The sequence below is a fragment of the Vombatus ursinus genome, unplaced genomic scaffold, assembly GCF_900497805.2.
Source record: "Vombatus ursinus unplaced genomic scaffold, bare-nosed wombat genome assembly UNPS02014799.1, whole genome shotgun sequence".
In the NCBI taxonomy this organism is placed as follows: Eukaryota; Metazoa; Chordata; class Mammalia; order Diprotodontia; family Vombatidae; genus Vombatus; species Vombatus ursinus.
The window spans coordinates 28344056-28368600 of NW_020954577.1; the positions used below are offsets into that span (position 1 = coordinate 28344056).

The following is a 24545-nucleotide window of genomic DNA, read 5'->3' on the forward strand; positions in this document are numbered from 1 at the left end:
CTACCCAGTGTACCACTGCCATATTAATGTTCCTAAAGTCAGAGGTAGATAATACCAGCCCCTTGCACAAAAATTTCCAGTGCTGCCTCATTTCCTATAGAAGGAGCCCAAATGCTCAGGCAAGCATTCAATTGCATCTAAGATCTGGCCCCAGCTGACCATACCTTTCCAGTCCAGTCATCCACGACCTCCCTACATAGATTCTGCGTTCTAGTCAGCTAAGTCAACTCCTATTCCTCACCCATCCCTCCTCCCCACTCTGTTCATCTGGTTTCCTTGCCTTAGTATGCTCTCTCTTTACTCCTTAAGCTACAGGGAGCCATTAAGGTTTTAGAAGAGGAAAGTGATATGATTAAAGTGGTAGTTTAGGATAGTTTAACCTGGCAGAAATATGCAGGATGGATGGAAGAAAGGAGAGACTCAGAGGCAGGGAGACCAATTAGCAGGCTGCTTCACTAGCATCCCTGAAGAAGGAACGCAATGGAATTCTGCAAGACAGTTCAGCGGGCTGGTGGTAGCATCTCAGACAAATCTAATTATGCTCAATGAGAAGTGACCCAACCTGCCATAAAGGTAAACCGAGACTTAGATGATAACTTTTCAGAAGAAATTTGCAATGCCACATCTATCCTCTTGTGTCTTGAAATGTTCTTGTTTCCTAATAATTGTTAAGTTCGTAATTTTAAAAGAACTCATTTAAAAACAACTGCCCCGACTGATGGCAATAAGTTGCCTTTGCATATGAAGGCCCCTTGTGCTGGTGATGTGTGCTCTTGAGACTCTAGGTCCCAGCCCTGTTAAATGGAGGTGCTACTTCCTGCCAAGGGTTGTGATTGAGAGTCAGATCTGCTTACAGCACAGCTATCCCAGCTTCATCTGTGTGGCAGAAAGGCAGCAGAGTTTAACTTCAAATAATACTTAGGAGGCTAAGAGTCTAGAAGCTAACTCTATGACAAAGTCACTTAACCTGCGAGGGTCTCAGCTTTCCTTACTTGTAAAAGGGGGATGATAATCCATTGTTCCACCTTCTCAAAGACTGGGACATAAAGGTACCATATAAATAAAGTGGATGGTCTTATGTTTGGGTCACCCCAAAGAGAACCCAACTGCCCCTTCACGTGGGCACAGTCTGTTTCCTTATTACTCATGCTGACTCTGCAGCCTGAAGCCTGCTGCAATTCTGCATTCTTCCCTCTGCACCCCACAAACAAGAGGAGAAAATCATAGTAGGTGGCATTTCTCATAACGGGGCTAAGGATCACATATGCATTATCTCATTTGATTCTTGTAATACCCATGTGAGGTAGTTACTATTAAGACCATTCTATAGATGAGAAAACTGAGAAGACAGAGAATTTTAGTGACTGACCCATGGTCACACGGCTAATGTAAGAGGTGGGTTTTGAGTCCAGATCTTCCGGCTCCAAGGTCTAATACATAACAAAGAGCAACCTGAATAAATAAAAAACACTAGGAGGAATAGAGTGGCTGGTCTCCCTCCTCTGTGCCTGCTGGGATCCCTTTTGGTAGATTAAAGTCCTTCTGAGTATGAAGAAGAGAAAAGAATTCAAAAGCCTAGATGAGAGAAAACTCCTGATTTTATTATAATTACAAAATAGCAGAATCTATTATAACTAAATTTATTATTTCCATATTTCCATTATCACATTAATGGGAATGCCTGCCAAGCTCTGTATTTTAAAGTTCTTCCTAAATGCCAAACAAGAAAACCAACGAATATTTTCTAAAGTTCTATGAACATAAGCTTTGAATTATTTTCTCAGTTGGGAATATGGATTTTGGTTGATTTATCTTTTCACTATAGCTTATGACCACTAGTTACTACAACGAAGGGAAGAAAAGTCATTCTCTCATGTGAGAGATGGCTGGCTTCCAGACTGCAATCTACGGTCTTGAAAAAGAATTTCGTTCTCTTTTAAGCTAATTAATTCATATGGGGATAAAAACAAAAATCCTACTTGTTAGCAGCCCAATCTACCCAGTACAGCTAACCACAGCCAAAACTAGTAATGTTCAGGGCAAGCAAAATGGAGCCCTCCATCACTGGAGCAGGGGGTGGGAGTGGGAGATCTCCCTGTGGAGGGAAACAGAGATCCTGAGCCACGGCTGGGGAGGCAGGGTGGGGAGCAGCTCAGGTCTGGGGGTAAGGGGAGGAATGCCTTCCAGGCAAGCCTGTCTGGTAGCTTGCTACCTGGGTGCTACTGAGAATATATTCATGCCCCCTAGGTGTTTTCTAGAAAGTGGAAGTACTGCAAGTGTTTCTGTCTTTCTCTGGATTTGGCTTTCTCTAAATTGCCCTGAGGCAACACCCCAGTCAGCCTAGCCTATTTATAGCTTCAAAACTAACTGGAAAGCAAGCCTAAATCTTCATAAAAGGATGTATCACCTTCAAAATGAAGGGGTAGGAGACATAACCTCTGCAGTCCCTTCCAGTGTTAGAACTATGATCCCATAGAAGCTGTAGATATATCCATACACATATATATATGTAATGTATATGTGTGTGATATTCCAAGTGTAATTTTAGGCTTCAATAGTTTTAAATTATATACACATACATGTGCACACACACATATACACTATGTGTATAAAGTGAAAAGGAGAGACAGGAGGGAAGGGGTTTTTTAAAAGACTGGGTCTCCCTATATCATTCAGCCTGGACAAGCATCGGAGAGCCCCTCACACAGCCCTGATCCTCTCCTGATCAGTGTACAGAAAAACACAGGAACTTTGTGTGACCCAGGTCAGTTCACCTCTCCTTAGGCTGCTTGGTGGCTCCACAATCCAGGATTCATCACAATGGTACCAGACTTAGTGCGGTCAGCCAATCAGGTAAGCCTATCGCAACCCAGACTTCCTGAGCTCCAGACATTCCCCAGTCTCAGCCTTCCAGGTAGCAGGGACCACAGGTGTGTACCTCTGCTTCTAACTTAGGAACTTTATAACTTATTATATTATAAAAGTCATAATTACTCACATGCCACATGCTATGTGTCAAGGAATTTCTGAGCTGTAACAGATTTTAAGGGAAAGACCTACCTTTAAGTAGGTGCCCTAATTGAAAAAGTATATGTAGAGTTCAGAAAATATAGCCATCTGCTTGATCCCACATCTCAGCGGATTCCTGTGAAATTTTTTTTGATGTTATAAAAGGTAGAGTGATAGCTCACCATTTTTAACATGCTGGGTAAGGCTTGTTTAAATCGGGGGGGGAAAGAAACTGTATTACAGATTTTAAAAGAAACACTGTCTTATCTATTTCAAACACATAAAGTCAATCACATACTTCCTTAAATACTTTAAGGAACTATGTATTCATCATAAATTCTCATTCCAATTGTTAAGGATCTGTCTCTCCAATTATTAAGGATGCCGTAAATGTGGCATCTAAGTGGTACAGTGGATAGAGTACCGGGCCTGGAGCCAGGAAGACTAGAGCTCAAATCTAGCCTCAGACATTTACTAGCTGTGTGACCCTGGACAAGTCACTTAATCCTGTTTGCCCCAGTCTCCCCATCTATAAAATGAGCTGCAGAAGGAGACAGCAAACCACTCCGGTATCTTTGCCAAGAAAACTCCAAATGGAGTCATAAAGAGTCAGACACAACTGAAACAACTCAACAGCAAGAATTCTATATAAATATCTTACTTAGCAGGTCGGCTTTGACGAATAGCTAAATCAATCAAAAAACATTCACTGAGTCTCCATTATATGTGTAATGAGAGTACAGCCGGGACAGCTAGGTGGCGCAGTGGATAGAGCACCGGCCCTGAAGTCAGGAGGACCTGAGTTCAAATCCAGCCTCAGACCGAACACTTGACACTTACTAGCTGTGTGACCCTGGGCAAGTCACTTAATCCCAATTGCCTAAAAAGGAAAAAAAAAATGAGAGACCAGCCAATGAAAGCTTTTGTATTAAATGTCAGTCCTGGAATTTCGTGGGATTGCATCTGGGCATTCCTAATAGAGGGCCCTGCTCTCCATATCAGAGCGTCCATATTTATTCTATGATTGTCACCCATTACTACATTACCACTACACCCATTTCTACTGGGCTTCTTTGTAGGAACTGGGCATGTGTACAAAAGGCTCCTATGACTTAACCTTGTTCTCCTTAGCGCTTGGCTACATTCAAGTGAGGAGGCACTAATGGCTGTAATCTTTGGGGGGAGGGCCAGGGAGAATACCAGTGGCCTACGCAGGTCCACATCAAGCCACAGCCCTGGCCCTGCTGTTGCTTCTGTTCCCATATTCTTTCCTGCTTTAGGGTAAAGAGTGCTGGCAATGGAATGGATTTGAGAGTTTTGTGAAGCACTGAGAGAACACCAGTGATCTGGATGCTAGAGTCCACACCAGAAGGGTCAGGAAGCTGAACCTGGTGGAGAGCAAAGCTGCAAGGGACCTGCTTGACCCGGCCCAGCAGTGGATCAGAACCAAGAGGCTGGTTTCTGCAAGCATGGGAGTGACGTTGACCATGTGAGCTTGATGGGGTAAATGTTTTATAATAACCACTTTAAGTTTGAGCTCACTCCTACCCAGGCCAGAGTGTGCCCCAATTTGGTGGAGAAGAGAGGTGTTTTGTACATCAATTTTCATCATATATTTTCAATAAAATATCAGTTTTGTACAATGTGATTGATGTTAATTGGTTAAATTACACTATGGCACTAATCAATGGTATTGATAACAGTGAGGAAATAATAACTGGCATTGGTTAGATGATACTGAAAGGATAAAAGGCAATCGATGTTGGGAGAACACAATGCAATGAGAAACTAAGCCAACAGCATTAGAGAAACACACCTCCAAATCCTCAGAACACCACTAAAACACCAAGCACCAGACAGATATGGCCTGCCCCCGCGGGAGCAGATTTGTCAGTGCAAGTGGAAGGAAATTGGGATAAGAGCCCCCAAAACTTATGGGAGGGCTTCATATGGAAGCTAAGTAAACAATGCAAGAGACAAAGAAATTTAAATCATGGACTTTGTTCTTCCAGTGAAAGCATCACACAAGACGATGGACTTGAAATATGTCTTGAAGCCTTCACGCGTGAGTATTAAGCACTGAAGGATAGATAACATGCATTAACATGGATAACATAGTTAACATCTGTTAAACATGAAAGATGGATAAAATCTGAATAAACAGAGGAAAGGAGAGAGGAGTGAGCACAGCAGCAACTCAACCAGTCTGGCCAAAGTTGAGGGGTTATACGTTGGCAGACAATGAGAGAGAATTTGAAAAGACATGGCGGGAACACTGGAGAGAAAAACCACTAAGACAGATTTAAGAACTCTGATCAATGCAGTGACCAACCAGGATTCCAGAGGATTGATAATGAATCTTGTTACCCATTTCCTGAAAGACTCAAGACGAAGAATCAGACACAGTTTTGGACACAGAAAATGTGAGAATTTGTTTTGCTTGATTATGCATGTTTGTTACAAGTGTGTTTTTTTTTAAATTTTTCCAATTGAGGGTAGAAGTGGAAGGGAGGAAGTTAGAAAAAGGGTTGCTCCTCACCCCCAGAAAAGAAAGAGAGTCACGGAAGCATTTTTAAATGCAGAAGAGAACGGAAGGAAAGCCTGAAGGAATCACAGGCAAGCAAAACAGCTTTGAAAATTACACGTTGATTTTATTACATACTTAAAAGAAAAAAACAAGGTATACTTAATATAAATTCATAATTGCATGTGCCATCCTTGTTTCTGTTCTGCTTCTGTGCATGGAAATGTTCATTTTATTTGGTATTTGTTAAGTTCAAAATTTTTTTATTTTAAAATGTAAGGGTATGGATTTGGTCAATAGCCCTACCCACCTAAAGTAACTACCTTAATTAGGTGAGAGCACCTCTACTGAATCAATCAATCAAGGATATTAAACTAGATGTGAAAAGTCATCAATTAATTTGAAAGGAGTGAAAGCCATAAAATGAGGTGAAGCTGGATAGGAAGCTGACTGTGATTGGCTGAAGAGATTCCACTGTACCTCGTGGATTTTATATTAAACATCAAGCCACTTGGGAATATGAACGCTCCAGGGCCTCACCAACCCAGTGATGGAAGCCATGCCTGCCAGTGCCCTGAGCCTAAATTGCTTGGGGTGGAAGTTAAGAGCCCCTGACTCTTTTCTCACCTCCCTTGACCAAAGGATGACCTTATGCACTTCAAAGGGTCAGAGGATTTGGACTTTTCATCAACATCTCAGGGTCCCTGGAGGAACCATGGCTGGCAGCAGTGCCTGCATCTGTGGTGAAGGACAAACTCAAATACTGAAGACAGGCAGCTTTAGGACTCTAAATTTGTGTGGCAGAAAGGGGGGGCGCACCTTGTCCGTGGGGCGTCTCCACAAAAGGAGGAAAGGACTTCTGGCAACTAAGAGCTGTGAGTTACCCCTTTACTTTCTAAGTTTAAGCCCATGTTCCCTTGGAATCTAACATATGGGAAGAGAAGCATATTCCTAGTTTTGAGGGATATTTTTGTACCAACTGTTTGTACTGTACCTCTTTAATAAATGCCTATTTCTAAAAGCTAATTAAGACTGGCTAGCTAATTTTGGCAATTGATAATCAACGGGGGGAAGTACACCGTTGAGGACCAGTAAACTAAAAATACTAAAAAAAAAAACCACCCCCAACCTCTCAGGGTTACCCCTAGAATCCTGAAGGAAACAGTAGCCAATTGCCCTCTGGGGATCCACTTGGGTCAATATGAAAAGGAGTTTGGAATAGTAGCCCCATAGACCAAAAGACACTTTGGGTCCCTGAATGTCTGTCCTCCCTGATACCATGACAAATGTCCCCATGGCCCTTCTACTTTACAATAATTATAATGTAGACTAGAAGATGGTACTAGTGGTAAAGTACTTGGCAAAATCCAAGGAATTGGATCTTTTTTTATGTACAAAGGAAATTATCATAGCTCCTATTCATAGAGCACTTGGCGATTTATATGGCACTACAACTCTGTGAAGGAGGTAGTGTATTACCATCTCCATCTTATAGATTAGGAAGCTGATATTCAGAGTAACTTGTTTATCATAATATGCCTAAGTGACAGAGCTCACACTTAAAGCCAAAGGCAGTACCCTATCCGCTGTACAAACGCATCTTGGGAATTAGGGAAAGCAGAAAAGAAAAAAGGCTTCTTTTGATAGCAAAAGCAAAGAGAAAGATCACACAGAGTTTTTAATTTATTTTTGAAGCCCAACTGTTCAGGAATGGAACCAAGAATTCATGTTATTAAGTTCTGTTTTGTTCCTTTTCAGGTGCCTCAGCATCATAGGACCATAGATTAAACAGTGGTAAGGAAGTTCAGAGGTCATGTGTCTAAACTTTTATTTTATAGATGAAGAAACTGACTGTGTCAGAAGTAGCAGAGGAAAGATTTGAATCCAAAATTCTCTAACTCCAGAATGCAGTACTCTCCCTATTGCATTCACTGTCCACACACACACACACACACACACACACACACACAATGTTCTAGGTGACCCATAATTCACAAGACTTATCTTCTTCTGGTGACTGGTTATCCCAGTGTCTGGAAAAACAGATTATTTTCTACAAAAGATGTCCCAGTGTCCTTTCTATGAGCATGTTTCGTTTTCTTGACTCACTAATACTGTACAGAGAAATTAGGGCTGAAATGAGTGGCTTTTGAACTGGAGACATTCTTATTAACAGACGAAGTTACAGCAAAAAGAATTAAAAGAACTTATAAGGGACCCCAAAAATCCATCTTAAACCCTCATTTCTTCCAGCCAAGACTTGGGCGTAATAACTGAAAAATAGTTAAAGGAAACATCCTGATTGATGAGACTGAGTCAGGTTTCAATTTTATTTTATGCATTTGTCTGCGGGTGGAGGGTGGAGTGATGCTGAGGGAGGGAACCTCATTAAGAATGGAAAATCGATCTCTACAGATTCAGAGATTCTGTAAATCTGCCTTAAAAATCAAAGTCCTCTAGCAGTCTAAGCCTTACAATAATGGGCCTCATTTCACTGAGTAGATAATACAGTTATTCTATGTTAGGATAGACTTATTAGACACACTTGAGCAATAAGGTTAAAAAAAAAGATCTGAAATGATACAATTAGGATGTAGGCATAAGTTGGGCTAGCTCAGTAGTCCTCAAACTTTTGGGTCGCAGGATCCCTTTACACTTTTAAAAAGGTGGAGAACCTCAAAGAGCTTCTGTTTATGTGTGTTAAAGCTACTGACATTTACAGTATTATAAATGAAAACATATTAATATTAGTCTGAAAATAACTGTGATCTTGTAGACCACTTGAAAGCATCTTGGGGACCCCCAGGTTTCCCCAGACCACACTTTGAGAACTTCTGGACTCCACATCAGCTTTGAGATTCTGTGAATTTAAATAAATAGTGAGAAAGAAAAGACTACTTTCTATGAGTATTTACAGACGGCATATAGTTTACCTTCTCAGATGCTCACAATTTTTGTCTTTCCCTCTAACATAAGAAACGATTATAGGATCACAGAATCACTGATTTAGAGACTTTGGGGGCCAAGACCAACCTCCTCATTTTGCAGATGAGGAAACTGAGCCACAAAGAGGTGGAGAGACTTGTCCAAGGTCACACAGCTAGTAAGTGTCTGAGACAGGTCTTCTTGCCTCTAACTCAAGCATCATACCACAGTTTGAGGGAGCGTTCCAATGCTTATTGCTTCCAATTTATATCATTCGAATAGCTTTGCTTTAAAAATTCAAGAATCGTGTCTATAAATATCCTTGTAATTTTGTGGGAACCATGAAACATATCTTACATTTAAAACATTTTAAAATTTAATTTTTTTAATTTTAATTTAATTTAAATTTAAAATTTAAAACATCTAAAAAATTTAAAACATAACCCACACTTCATATCAGGATCACGAGACATAAACTCAAGTTGGAGGTAAATTATCAACATGTTTGTGTTTCTATTGGCTTCTTCATCAGAATGCTAATTATTAAGGGTTTTGCTTTCTTGTCTCTTCAAATTTTCTGATGGTACCCACTTACACAAAGCTGACTTTGGTATAAAGACACATTCACAGTTTTGAAAACTAAAAATGCTTGTAACAATGTTACAAATTCAAATAGAAAAACAGTGTTCAAATTCTACCTCTGATGCTTACTACCTCTCCAGATCTCAGTTTCTCCATCTGTAAAATGGCAGGGAGGTGGAGGTGGGGGGAATGGACTTGAGGGCCTCCTGAGTCCCTTCCAGGTCAATGAGAAAGATGTGGGTCATTTGATATACAATCTTCTGAGACACAGACAAGCCATCGAATATGTGTGATCCATCACTCTGAATACCCACTGATTAACTCTCCGATAAGAAGCCCATTTCCCAGTCAGAGTATGGATTCCAACCACTCCTGAGTGGTTCTGCAGCAGGTGAATGAATGCCCCTGGCACAACTGGAGCGGACAGCCAAGCAGATGGGTTTGGGCTGCCATGCCATTATTGTTTTCTTTGCAGAATTCCTCAACTTCACTCGTTAAATACCAGAGTTCAGCAAAACAGTCTCAGAAATGCGGCTCCTGGTGATGTGACACTATGATATCACCCACATTTAAGTCACAGGAATTCAAGTACATCCGGAGGCCAAAAAGCAGAGGGAGGGAGAGAAAACAACCTAAAGAATGCAGGCCTGTCTTTCTACTTGATGCGCCGAGGCCCCAGAGGGAACATGACAAGGGACATCTGTGTCTTCTCAGTCAACTTCAGTGTCCTTGAGCCTCTTAGAGGAGAATATCTCAGACCCCACGCTGGGCAGGGGTTCTTAAAGTTTCTGATATCACAGACCCCTTTGAGCAGGGAGCCTAGGGACCACTCCTCAGATGATGTTTTTAAATGCAGGAGAAAATATACAGGATTACCAAAGAAGCCATTTATATTGAAATACAGTTATTAATTTTTTAAACCAAGTTCACAGATTCCAAGTGAATCTCTCCTTCACCATGTTATTAGTATGCATATTAAAAAGGGATTATTTTTAGTCTTTCTTTCTATCCTCAGTATTTATCATAGTATCCAGCCCTCAATATGGGCAGCTAGGTGGCGCAGCGGATAGAGCACTGGGCTGGGAATCAGGATGACTCATCTTCCTGAGTTCAAATCCAGCCTCAGACACTTACTAGCTGTGTGACCCTGGGCAAGTCATTTCACCCCGTTTGCCTCATTTCCTCATCTGTAAAATGAGATGGAGAAGGAAAAGACAAACCCTTCCAATATCTCTGCCAAGAAAACCCCAAATGCGGCCCTGGAGAGTTGGACAAGACTGAACAACTGAAATGTGAATTCAATAAATGCTTGCTGATTTGACTTAAGGTGGCCTCTCCACTCTGCTTTAACAGAGGACAACCTTGGCTGGCCTTCCTAGATTTCTTGGTCAGCTGGAGGCCTCTACAGTGTCCCCTCTGACTTCCTTGGCAAAGTAGGAAGAAGAAACCATTATGAGACAGTGTGCTCACCCTCTGGTATCATCACACTGAAGTGTGAAACTCTTTCAAGAAGATTTTTTATCTTAATCATCCTGCTGACTCACAGTCGGCTTGTAGTCCACTTAAGCCCCCTGATCTTTTTCATGCAAACTGCTATCCTGACCCATTTCCCCTTGAACCTGTGAAGTGTAGACTCTACATTAATCCCTGTTACATCTCATCTTATGATTCAGTCATCAGGTTGACCTGTGTAGTCTCTTCAGCTGTAAAATTAGTGCAACAGAGAAAATGATCTATCTCTTCCTTCCAGCTCTGATAATCTGAGTCTGTAAGACTGCGTGTAATGTGCTATGTTAGGTCCTGGGCCCTTCTGTCCACCAGCACCAACAGATTTCCTCGTGGACATAAGTTATAGTCCTGTCTGAGATACCCCTTTGGAGCTAATTCAAGGCCTGTCTCTTCAAACTCTTTCCCAAACATCTCTACACATTTTAATATCTGGTGTCAATAGTTCAGTCAAAGTGCCTTCTATGTGCCATGCACTGTGCTAAGCACTGAGAAGTCAAAGAAAGGCAAAAGACAGTCCCTACTCAAGGAGCTTACAATCTAATGGGAGAGATAACACATACATAACTAGGTACAAACAAGCTATCTACACAGGACAATTAGGATATATCTGTCTTCATCTCTGAGGATTCTAAATGCCTTTTTGGGTCCCATGTCACTGGTCTGATGTGTTGACTGAAAAACAAATAGCCTAGAAAATGAGCTGGGTGAGTGGAACACGATGCAACCATGAACAAGTCACCAAATCTCTCCAAGCCTCAATTTTCTCATCTGTGAAATGGAGATGATAATACTTGTAGTTCATGATATTTTACTACAATGGTTTCTCTATTCTGAACTCTTCAATGGTGGTATATTATCCACTAAGTAAAGCTTGACCTTCTTTGCAGGGCACTCAAAGCTCTCCACAACCTGATGCCATCCTCCCTTTCCAATCAATTCTATTAGGTAATGAGCTTTTCCCCATCAGATTTCACATTTGAAAGTGTCTTATGCACTTGTACATTGGTGTGGTTCGCCCATCATTCTCAAGGAGGACCTATGACATGTCATTTTGTGGATCTGTGAATGTTTTATTCCTCTTTGAAATTCTTTAGGTTCCATTATTTTTAAGTTCCATGAGGACACAGATTACATATTCCCCAAACTCTGTATCTTACCCAGAGCCTAACACACTGCTCTGCATATAGAAGACATTTAACAAACATTTGGTGAATTAAACACAGAGAGAAAAGTGTAAGATATATTTGGGAGAAGTTAATTTGGTTAGAATTTTTAAAAATGCAGTTTATTGTGATTTAAACTCATCCACATCCAGCTTCATTTGAGCACAATCAGAAAAATGCTAATGCAATATTAATAGCTTCTGGAACTATTTTTCCCCTGCTTCTTATGATCTTCACTAGAAATTAGACAACAGTAAAAAGGGAGTGGAAAATCAGTCAATTTTGCTGTCTACTAAGAGCCCTAGTAAATGGTTTGGCTAAAATAAGGGTTGGGGGAGGTGGAGCCAAAATGGTGGAATACAGCCATTAATTCAGCCAATCTCTCCCAATATTCCTCTCCAAACAACTTTAAAATAGAACATTATCAAATTCTGGAGCAGCAGAGACAACAAAGGGTCAGGGTGAGACATTTTTCAGCCGTAGAAAACTTAAGAGGTCAGCAGGAGAGGTCTATGACAGCAGGGTGGTGGTCAACCTGCAGCACAGTATATGCTGCTGCAACACACCAGCAGCTTCTCAGTGCACAGATGGTAAGGGAGTCAGACAACTGGTCATAAAGAGATTACCGAGGCCCCTTTGCTGCTGCTGGGTCCAAGACTCTGCCCAGACCCAGTTCTACAGCGAAGAGAAGCACTGGTACTTGTGGCCACCAGAGAAGTGGGGACCTGGTCAAAGGTCCAGGGCCCACAGGAGCACCAGCACTTGCGGCTGCAGGGAAACAAGATCCCCTCCTGGGTAAAGACCAGAGCATAGACCAGGGGAGCACTGACTGCACCTCTCCTTGGATCATACGACTTAGAAGCACTGAAAACTTAAATCCTCCTAGGACTAGCTCCGAAAACAGCAGCATGAAAAACCCAAAGCTTAGGACAGTGCCTTCTCTACCTTTGGAGCAGAGCCCAACTTTAACATAAAGTTAAATGTAAAAAAAAAAAATAGGCTGGAAAAATGAACAAACTGTAAAAAAAAGAACCTGACCATAAAAAGTTACAACGGTGACAGGGAAGATCAACACACAAACTCAGAAGACAATGATGTCAATTTAGCTACAAGCAAAGCCTCAGTGAAAAAAACACATGAATTGGACACAAGCCCAACAACAATTCCTAGAAGAGCTCAAAAAGGATTTTAAAGATCAAATAAGAGAGGCAGAGTAAAAATTGGGGAAAGAAATGAGAGTGATGCAAGAAAATTATGAAAAGAGAGTCAACAGCTTGGTAAAAGAGGCACAAAAAATACTGAAGAAAATAACACCTTGAAAAACAGAAATGACCAAATGGTAAAAGAGGTACAAAAATTCACCAAAGAGAAGAACTCCTAAAAAAGCAGAATTGGTCAAATGTAAAAAGAGTTACAAAAGCTCCTGGAAGGCAACAATTCCTTAAAAATTAGATCTGGACAAGTGGAAGCTAATGACTCCATAAAACATCAAAAAAAATGAGATAAAGTAAAAAGAATGAAAAAAAAGAAGAAAATGTTAAATATCTTATTGGAAAAACAAGTGACCTAGAAAATACATCAAAGAGAGATAATTTAAGGAAAAAAGAAAACCAAACCACCAGTATCAAAAATGAAAAGGATGAATGCACCACCAATGAAGATGAAATCAAACCAATTATTTGGAGCTATTTTGCTCAATTACATGCTAATAAATCTGATAATCTAAATGAAATGGATAGATATTTACAAATATAAATTGCCCAGATTAACAGAAGAGGAAATAGAATATTTAAAGAACCCTTTCTCAGAAAAAGAAATTGAACAAGCTATCAATGAATGAGCTCCCTATGAAAAAATCCCAGGGCCAGATGGATTCACAAGATTCTACCAAGCATTTAATGAACAATTAATTTCAAAACTGCATAAACTATTTGGGAAAATGGGCAAAGAAGGAGTCCTACCAAATTCATTTTATGACACAAATATGGCACCAATACCTAAAACCAGAAGATCAAAAGAGAAGAAAGAAAACTATAGATCAATTTCCCTAATGAATGTTGATGCAAAAATTTTAAATAAAATATTAGCAAGCAATATATCACAAAGGCTATACAGTACGACCAGGTGGGATTTATACCAGGAATGCAGGGTTAGTTCGATATTAAGGAAAACTATCAGCATGACTGACCATATCAATAAAAAAACAACAAAAAACATATGATTGTCTCAATAGATACAGAAAAAGTTTTTGACAAAATACAACACTCATTCCTATTAAAAACCCCTAGAGAGCACAGGAATAAATGGAACTTTTCTTAAAATAAGTAATAAAACCATCAGCAAGCTTTAAGACTTCCTAATAAGATAGGGATGAAATAAGGATGCCCATTATCACCACTATTATTCAATATTGTACTAGAAATGCTAACAACAGGATTAAGATAAGAAAAAGATACTGAAGGAATAAAACAGGCAACAATGAAATAAAACTATCACTCTTTGCAGATATGATGGTATACTTAGAAAATCCTAGAGAATCAACTAAAAAACTAGCTGAAACAAGAAGTTTGGAAAAATTGCAGGATATAAATAAACCCACATAAATCATCAGCATTTCTCTATATTACCAAATAGTCCAGCAGGAAGAGATAAAAAGAGAAATTCCATTTAAAATAACTACAGACAATATAAAATACTTGGGAATCAGTTTTCTTTGATAATTTCTTGAAAGATGTTGTCCAGGCCTTTTTTTTTATCATGGCTTTCAGGTAGTCCAATAATTCTTATGTTCTCTCTCCTGGATCTACTTTCTAGGTTTTTCCAATGAGAAATTTCACATTTTCTTCTATTTTTTTTACTTTTTTGATTTTGTTTTATCATATCTTGATGTCTCTGATCAATTCCAATTTTTACGGAATTATCTTCTTCACTGTTTCTATACTTCCTTTTCCATTTGGCCAATTCTATTTCTTAGGGAGTTATTTTCCTCAGTAAGTTTTTGTATTTTTTTCCCATGCTATTGACTCTTTTTTCATGATTCTCTTGCAATACTCTCATTTTTTTTCCTAGTTTTTTTTTCTACTTCTCTAATTTGCTTTTTAAATCCCTTTTAAGCTCTTCCAGGAATTCTTTTGGGGCCTAAGACCAAACTTCATTTTTCTCTGAGACTTCACATGTAGCCATTTAGACACTATTGTGTAAAATATAAGTTTATGCCTCCCTATCACCATAGTTACTCTCTACAATCAAGCTCTTTTTACAGGTTTTTTTTGCTCATTTTTTTCTGCCTTTTTTTGTGACTTGGTGTTTTTATGTGAGAGTTGGGCTCTGGTCCTGCACTGTCCCAAGCTTTTTGTGCTGGTGCTCTAGGTCTGACTGCTGGCTATCACTTGGCCTTCAGAGATTAGCAGCTTGCTTTCTCTGGAGGGCAGGCTTCCCTTCTGGATTGTACTGGGTGGGGAGGGGTAACGTCCCTGTTGGCCTCCCCTGGTGGGGGGGTTAGCTGATGTTCCAGGGATGAAGCCTTGCAGCTGGGTTGCTACGGAAACAGGGTCTCTCTGCTGGTAGGACCTATGAACAGGGTCTCAATGTTGGCCAGACCCAGGGTAGGGCTTCACTACTGCTCTGCCTTTTTCCATTTACTACATAGGAAACCTGGGGTAGTAAATCATTTCACATCTTGCCCCATTATTGGCAAAAAGAAAGGGTTGGATTATTCCCTTCTGGCTCTAAATCTAGGATGTATGGTGTATTCAACACCCTAGAATGTAAGTTGCTTGAGGGCAAGGAACCTTTTTGGTCATGTTTCTATAGCCCTCCCCCCCCCAACTATTACAGGGCCTTGCAGGAGAGTAGCACTTAATAAATGCTTATTGGACTGAACTGAATTGAGTATTGCTGTGGAGAAGGAGGGAAATAAAAACACTTAAACCATCATTTCTCAAAAAGGAATTTTCCTTCCCAAAGGAGCCTTGGAAACACTACTTTCCCCTTTTATGCTGCCTAGAACTTAAAGTTAATAACATTATTGACCATCTTTATTCCCTACCAGCTTGTCTCAACCACCTCCTCCTGATTTCACTCAGTAAATCAGTGGCTGGGAACTGGACTCATTGATTAATATTTGGTATTTCCCTCCCTAAAAGAAATGTAGGTGCATCACTTAACAAAGTCAAAATTGTCATTGGCTTCCCATTTCAAGCAAAACTGTTCTGTTGATGCTTTACTGGGAAAGGTCTCACAGCTCCCAGAAAGTCAAGAAAATATGTGGTCTTCCAGAAGCTGAACATGTGTTACCCTCTGAGTGCTCAGCTGTCCACTGAGCAAAGGGAGGACAGCAGAGAATGTGCCTGAAGAGTTGTTGAAATCACTAACACAAAGGGACAGCTCATTAAAGCCGGCTGGATGGGCCAACAGCCCACTCCAGAGTGATGGTGGACATCTGAAGAGTTGGCTTAAGGAGCCACACTTTGAACCTGCTTTAGTCCTATGAGTTTCAGATTTCTCAGCGGCTCTCCCGTTCCCGACATGGACAGAATAAATCTCCATAACTCAACCATTTGCTACAGGGCTATAGTGAAATGGTGATTCACTGATTTCAGAGGTCTGTTTAAAATTAATGTACAAATTGCCAGCAGCATCTATAAAGGGATTTAAATATTTATGATTTCTTTAAAGTTCTAAAGGCTCTGTCTTATTTGATTATAACAGCTACTTTGATCTCTAATGGGATTCAGTGAAACAACTGTTGCGTACTGTGTCCCAAATTTAAATGCATGAGCCTCATCCTATGATTTCTTTCTCCTGTAACAGACTCACAGCCTGGAGGGGAAATCCAAAAGAAGGAATAAAGTGAGGCTGAAAAGGATTTCCCAAACCAGAAAGGTTAGGATAATTATAAAGACAAAAAAGTCCTTTGACACACATATAGACATGCCAAAGAAAAATGTCCTTGAGCCAACTAACAGGTTGAAGAGTAACCTTCCCAAAAGGCACGGGATCTTCAGGAGGCAATTAAACGTTGTGGGTTTCCCTAGCTTGCAGAAGCTTCATTTCATGCTTGAGATACGCAATCACCCATAAGCTTGTAACTGTTCATCATTCTAATTAGCTATCAAACCAAATTGTTGGGTTTTCTTCCTCAGACTTTAGTAATGGATGAGCTGAATGCTCATAATTAAATTAAGATACTTACAGATGTGGCACTTGTTATACCAATTCTGTAATTCTTAAAAAGAAAAATTATTTCCTTTTCCATTTCCAACAGAATCTATTCTCATCCTGATCAATTGCACGTATTCCTTAATGCCATTATAATTCTAATTTCTCTTAGTTTCATTCAGTTAAATATGTTTTTTGGTTTTTTTTTTTTTGCTTAAGAAAAGTCAGTGGAAACAAAGAGTTGACAGATTCCCCTTGAGTTAATAACTATTCCCTCTGACAATTTATTTCTCTCAAACTCAGTAATTACTATACTGGAATCTGGAGACAAAAGCCAACAGGACAACCAATTTGTCATTTACAGTCATACATTAAAAAGTCATTGAAATACAGTCACAAATAAGGATCCTAGTGACCATCAGGTATCATCTATTCTATCATCTGATTCCAGAATTATGCTTAATTCTAACTTGTGAAGGATTCAATTGAGAAAGGCTTTATTAAGTGTCTACTATGTGCCAGGCACAATGCTAGGTACTATGGACATATAGGAAAAACAAACATTCTGTGCCCTCGTGGAACTTACGTTCAATTGGAGGAAACAACCTGTGTACAGAAAAGTAAATTTTATGTGTGTGTGTACAGATATATCTATATACCTATACATATGTATATATATGATATACACATATACAGTAATTTCTAAGGGAAAGGAACTTGCAACTGGGGGAATCAGGATGGGCCTCTCTTAAGAGAGGATGGCATTTGAAGTTTTGAGGGAAGTTAGAGATTCCATGGGCCAGAGCTGAGGAGCATTAGAAGGTAATTCAGGCATAGGGGATGCCTGGGCAAAGACATAGTAGTGAGAAACCAATGTCCCGTGTGGAGAAGAGTAAATAACACAGTTTGGTTAGAATGCATGGTAGATGAGAGAGAGAGAGTAATTGTGATCAGCCTAGAAAGACTGTGGAAGGCTTTAAATGACAGAGAAATTTGCATTTTGTCCTAAGGTTGGCGAGGATCCACCAAGGAGTAACATGGCAGCCATGTATGTCAGGACTATCAATCTGACACCTGGGTGAAGGACAGACTGGAGAAGGCAAAGACTGGATGCAGGAGGTCACCGCCATAGTCTCAGTGAGAGGTGATAAGTACCTAGCCTAGGATGATCATGGCTTTGCTGTGGGTAGATAGATGGGAGAAATGGTGAGGAGATGGTTGGCCCTTCCATGTCTAATACAATTGTAGACTTCCTCTTCAACATCTCCCTGACTCTGGAGGAGAGAGTGAGACTGTGCAGCTCTGCCCCACTCATATCCTACTCACACTCAAGTCAAGACATCACTGTTGTTCCATCATTGGTCCTATCCAAGAACAAAGGACCACCACCACCAGCAGCAATAACAACAACCCAGCAGTTTTCTTTCTTCGTATGCCTACAAAGGGTTCTACCCTCCAAGAGAGGACAAGTCAACCCCGTCAACTTCCCATGCAATTTTCTTACTTTTTCAATATTGGATTCTAACAGGGAGGGGATCACTAGCCAGTGTTACTGACCCAAGATTTAGCTTTGGAAAAGAAACATGAATAAAATGTTAAACATAGAGCAACCCCTGGAAAATACCTAGGAAAGTTCTAAGATATGAATCTACTTCATGTATATATTTGTATATCAATAATGTACCTTGTGAGATTGCTTGCCTGATACATCATTTTTGGAAGTAACAAACTGCAACCCAAAGGTCTTCTTACTCTACTCTCCTTATAGCTAAAGAAGAGACCACCATTTTTAACAAAAAACTGGCAGGCTAATCTTACCAAGCCAAGGCAAAGGGGAGAATGGGCCTTGCATGTGAATTTGAGCTGAGCTAGACAGCTGATCCAGACTTAGAATTTAGAGAAGGAAGGGGCCTTAGAGGTCAGCTGGAGGATGAAGAGCCCAGGCATGATAGAGGAAATCCAAGTACAGAGTGCAGCCTTGAGTGGAAGCCCCCCAACCAATGCAGGTCAGCCCCTTCTCTGCAACTTCTCCTCTCAGAGAGTTACTTAGAGCACTAAAGGGTTAAGGTCACACAGCCAGTCCATGTAAGAAACAAGATTTGAACCCTGGCTTTGAGGTTGACTCTCTGTCCACTATCAGTGGGGGGGAGTGTAGGAAAGGTGGTAGCTTATCTGCGATAAAAAAAACAAAGGTCTCAGGCAGATTTGTTTCCTTTTTTCCCTATTAACTTTATTTTCACTTATTTTTAATTAGCAATTTAACTTAGATAGACTTCCCTGTCTGTCTAAAAAGGGTAGATATTATAGAAACCATTTTCAAAGAGAATAAGATGACGATGTAGATACTTACAGTGTTTCCAGGTTCTGAGCAGCTGCTCCAAATGATATCCTATGGCACATCCCACTAAGATAAGCATTTCCCAAACCCTGCCTACCATTACGGAGACACCTCTCTCTATTGGGATTGCCTGAACAAACAGTGGTATGTGAATGTAATGGAACACTATTGTACCATAAGAAATGATGAAAGGGATGATTTCTTAGAAGCCTGGGAAGACTCGTGTGAACTGACACAGAGTGAAGTGAACAGAACCAGGAGCATAATTTAGACAATAACAACAACTCCATAAAAATGAACAATTTTGAAAGACTGAAGAGCTCTGATCAACGCAATGATCAATCATGATTCCAGAGGGACAGTGATGAAGAATGATGGCCACTTCCTGACAGAGAGGTGATGGATTAAATATGGAGAATAAGAATGAGAAACACGGGTGCAGCTAGGTGGCACTATGGATAGGGATATTATTAATTAATCAATAATTGATTATGAATCAAATATTATTAATTAATAACAGTAATTTATTATTAATAATTAAATTATTGATATTGTTTGTATTAATTATTAATATGTTATGTAGAAAAGATAAATCATGCTCATTAAAAATAAATAAAAAGAAAGTTGATATAAAAAAAGAAACAAGTCTGACAGAAATCTTTGGGTTTTTTTTAACCACAGATAGGCCATCCGCTCCCCTCCCCCAATAATAAGCTGAATTCACATGTTCATCACACAGTTTCTCTGGGAAGATAAGGTCATGTTCCAGAAAGCACTTTTACAAGGCCACCACACCAACAAAGTGTTCATGGTTTTTGACTGGTGAAAAATAGCATGGATTAACAAATAGGGTACCACTGGCTTTGAAGTCAAACACTTATAAGTTGCATAAGCCTTGGCAAGCCCCCTCTTGCGCCTCAGTTTCCTCATCTGTAAAATGAGGGAACTGGATGTCAAGACCTCAAATGTCCCTTTCACCTCTAAAAAGTATGACTTTATGATGAAAATAAAATGCTGAGTTCTTACCATGATCCTCTAGTTCACAGGTAGATAGCCTATCTGAAGCTGTCCCCTGTCTCGGCTCCCGTCCCACAGAGCCCTGGGAGGTGACTGGCTGAGAGTGAGTCAGGGGTGGTTCTGCCGGCCGCTCCTCTTCACTTGGCTCAGATTCAACCAAATGTCCTGAAGCCTGGTCATAAGATTCCTTGGGGGAATGTAAAGGCATTTAATTAGTAACTAATTTAAAAGAAAACATCAAGATTACAAGGCCAATCATTTACTTTTTGGTCTTGGAAACTGCTTAAACAGAAACAGACAGCCCTGCCCTCCCATTGATTAAGGTATTAAAAAATATGAAATATTAAATTCCCAGGAGGCAAGATCATGTGGAAGAAAGGGAATTAGAACTTGAGTCGGGAGGGCTGGGGTCTGATGGGATAGCATCTCTCTCTAGCTATATGGCCTTCTACCAGCCTCAGCCGCTATGGGTCTCAGTTGCCTTATGTTCAAAAGGGGGCAGATGGACTAGATGGGGCTAAGACGCCTTCTAGCTTTACAAATTTGGAGCTCTTGTAATCCTAGAGCTAATTTAAAACCTGAATATTTGGGGAGAACCCAGATGGTCCAAATCTCTAGAAAGAGCCTGGGTTTCAAGTATCCATTAGCATTTCAAATGATTAAAAGTGTTCTTGCCATGAGTCCTGGGGCTAGTGCTGGACTGACCCATTGTCTTCTGGCAAGTAGAATACACACACACAATACTAATAAAAGCTGTTGTGGGGAGATACTCCAAGAGCTTCTCCTTACCAAGAGCAGAAGGGAAAGTTCAAACCAATCTTCTTAAATAAATAAATGGCACATCCCACCGCACCAGCGCCCTGGCCCGGCTTGGCATTTGGAAGATGGCAGTCACGCGGCTTTTTAAAAGGTGTGCGTGCTGTGTGCCGTGATTGTTTTGAAATGCAAGGGAGACCAGCGGGTCTCAAATTTCAAAGGTTCAAAGCTACTCCAAGAACAGTTTTAAGAACAAAGGGAGATGCTGTGAAGCCCATGAAATGGGGGCTTTCACATTTCAGAAAGCACTTCTGCTCCCTGGAAAAGGGAAAAGTCTTTGGTCTCACAAGCCACTACGGAGGTTACCACGGACTCTTCCCTGGAGCATGGAAGGAGCCGCCGCCAACCTTGTTCTCTTTGCTCCCCCTCTGCAAGAAGAAAGGGGGGGCTTGATTTAATCTTTCCATCTCAAATCCCTCATCACATATGTAGCCCTGAGATGTGCAACATATCAATGTCAACATATCAATCTGGCTCACACGGAGACATGATGACGGGCCAAGTGCATGTTTACACAGAAAAGCTGGACATGCCTGTCTCTCTCTTGTACAGACCTAGTTATTTCCATGTTTGTGTCTCCCATTAAAGGTGAGCTCCTAGAAAGCAGAGACCACGTATTTGCCTCTCTTTACATCCCCAGTTCTTAGCCCGGTGTCCAGCACACAGTAATGGTTTAATAAATGCTCACTGACTCGCTTCTCTGGCTATTATACATGTAGGGGAGTGTGCTCCCTGACTTGAGGAGATAACAGGGCTGCACAGTCTTTGGGCCTTCTCTCGCTTCTGGGACGTGCCTATTGATTACTCCTTTGAGAGGGTAGGAGGTAAACGGGCATCTGCCGGGATTTGGTTGGCTTAAGCCATGATGGGTCAGAGTCACCCTTTGTTCCTGCCCTAGAAAGAATCAGCCCTCTGCTTCTGTAGAGGCTCCAGCCCAGTCCCCAGCCAGCCCCGTTCCCTGCTGGTTAGACTAGCTGGCCTGTGAGATGATATTAATAATAGCAATAACAATAGCTAGCATTTATATGATGCTTTCCATACACACGGTCTCTATAAATACAGCTTTAAATTGCACTAATACTTTTGGGACACCAGTATTATCTTGTCTGATCCTCACAACGAGCCTGGGAGGAAGGTGCTATTATATACCCCATTTTATAGATGAGCAAACGGAGGATGAGACAAGTTAATGACTTGCCCAGTGTCACAGAGTTAGTAAGAGTCTGACACAGAATTTGAGCTCGGGTCTTCCTGACTCTAAGTCCAGCAATCTCCAGGGATTTATCCTCTTCCAACACTGGGAACCTGTGATTCTTCCCTTGGTTACGTTGCCCTTTTTTTTTGCCCCTTTTTCTTCTCATAGGATCACAGATCTGCAGCTGGACTAGACCTCAATGACCATCCATTTTCCAAGTGAGAAAACGAGTGATTTGCCCACCACATTCCCATGTGTAATAAATCTCGTGTTTTTTACTACAAGGGATAGCTACCTGGGTAGAAGAGGGAGGAGGGATGTATTTGAAAGAGAAGGTGATGTGAAAACAAAAGGTATCCATAAAAATGTAAAATTTACAAGAAGAAAAGAACGCTGTGAGAACCGGAGCGAAGGGCCTGCCTGGGCCCTAGCTATGCTCCACCTGCCACCCTCTCCCTAATTATCTCAATGATTACTGCCCCTCCTAAACAGAGCTTTCCTGACATGACCCTGCGTTCCATTCAGTTTTCAGGATTTCAAAGCCCAGCCTCAGTCAAGCAGAGCCTGTGGGCCAGAGTCAAAACGCTGGCAGGGAGGCGGTCAGAAACATCCCCCAGAGGGCCTAGCCTCCGAGAACCCTGGCCAACAGCCATCCATGGGCAGGCTCTTCTGATTAAACAGGTCTGAGCACCTTCTGTTCTCAGGCTCTGTCTCCCTTAGGGCTGCAAAGGCAGCTGCTTTCAGAAAAAAATTTTAAAAAATTTAAAGACTTGCTTTTTTTTAAAACTACTGTCTGGACAGGGCAGGGAGGGAGATCAGACGAAGAGAGGAGCCCCAAAGGGACACTAAAGAAATGAAGCGACAGCCTCTCCTCCCCCTTCTTCTCTTCCTTCCTTATCTTCCTTCCCTTCATTCTCTCTCCTCTGATTGAACCATTTTTCCTCTTTATTGTACTGTTTCTTTTGACTTCTCTCCCAAACTGTGCCTTTTCAAGGGAGTTAAAAACCCTTTGGTCTGAGCACAATGCATCTGGTTTCCCATTTCTGCTCACCTTTGTTCTCTGAGTATCATTAAATGGGCCTTATGTCTTCTATTCTATTTAACCTGCTCCCTCCAGGTCTGGTCGCCTTCATCATTGTTTTTAATGGAAAGAAGGAGTTTTTCTCGAGGGTTAGTCCTCTTTTGCTTCTGTCTCCATTGACTTCATTGGCTGTTGTAGTCGTTTCTCCTAAATAGACCCTAAGAAAGTCTGCTGCTTCTTGGCCTCTTCAGGGCCTCATCTTCCTGGGGTCCTTAACCCTTTTTGTGCATTACAGACCCCTGTGGCAGTCTGGTAAAAACCTACGGACTCCTCACAATAATGTTTAAAGCATAAATAAAACACACAGAACTACAAAGAAACCAGAGGTTAGCAAAAATGAAGATGCAATTGGAGGAGGGGGTGGGCAGGTTTCCCATCTAATTTTCCATCTCCCTGAAATCTTTCCACGGACTCCTTGGGAGTCTGATCCCAAGTTAAGAATCCATCATCTGCACAGACCATCACTTCTCAAAGTTTCTTGCTTGTTATTGACTAGAAAGGCTATGTTTCTGTGAGCAATGACTTGTTCTAGCCAACCTTGCATGCAGGTAGTTGCAATAGCAATCTTTCTACCCAGAATTCAGCTCCCTACAATTTGAACCCATCTGGAAGGAGGCCAAGAACCAGGAAGCAAACATAAAACATCTCCTGTTTCACAGAGACCATTCAGTAAAGCACACATACTTTATTCCCTCCCTCAGGGATTCACTCAAAGCCCATCAGATCTTATTTTAGATGGGATTCTAGGGAATCTGGCTAGTTCTTTTATGAACACATTATAGATTAAAGGTAGCAAATTGGAGGTGAGGAAAGAGACTGTTTTCAGCAGCCAAGGACAGAGACAGGTAAACTATAAAGTAGTCACAATTCACAAAGCGCAGCAGGCAGGGGCCACTTAATGTAAGGGCAGACTGGCTTATAACATCAACAAATCCTGAAGTCATCATTTACTTTATACAGCACAGAGCAATAATTGGTATCCATGGTGATGAAGTGCATGGTAGGCAGGTAGGAAGGAAGGAAGGAAGGAAGGAAGGAAGGAAGGAAGGAAGAAAAAGAAAGAAGGAAGGAAAGAAAGAAGGAAAGAAAGAAAAAAGAAAGACAGGAAGGAAGGAAGAAAGAAAAAGAAAGAAAGAAGGAAGGAAAGAAAGACAGATAGACAGACAGGAAGGAAGGAATGAAGGAAGAAAAAGAAAGAAAGGAAGGAAGGAAGAGGGAAAGAAAAA

The 24545-nt window shown here is 40.9% G+C and overlaps 1 protein-coding gene across 3 annotated transcripts in view; it reads right to left on the reverse strand.

The window, feature by feature from the left end:
• NEK11 (NIMA related kinase 11) overlaps window positions 1-24545 on the reverse strand; it is a 272217-nt gene that overhangs the window by 117899 nt on the left and 129773 nt on the right. For all 3 annotated transcript variants that reach the window (XM_027872170.1, XM_027872168.1, XM_027872169.1), the window contains exon 12: window positions 20237-20414. In XM_027872170.1, the coding sequence (XP_027727971.1) occupies window positions 20237-20414 (178 nt within the window). The remainder of the gene's footprint in view (window positions 1-20236; window positions 20415-24545) is intronic.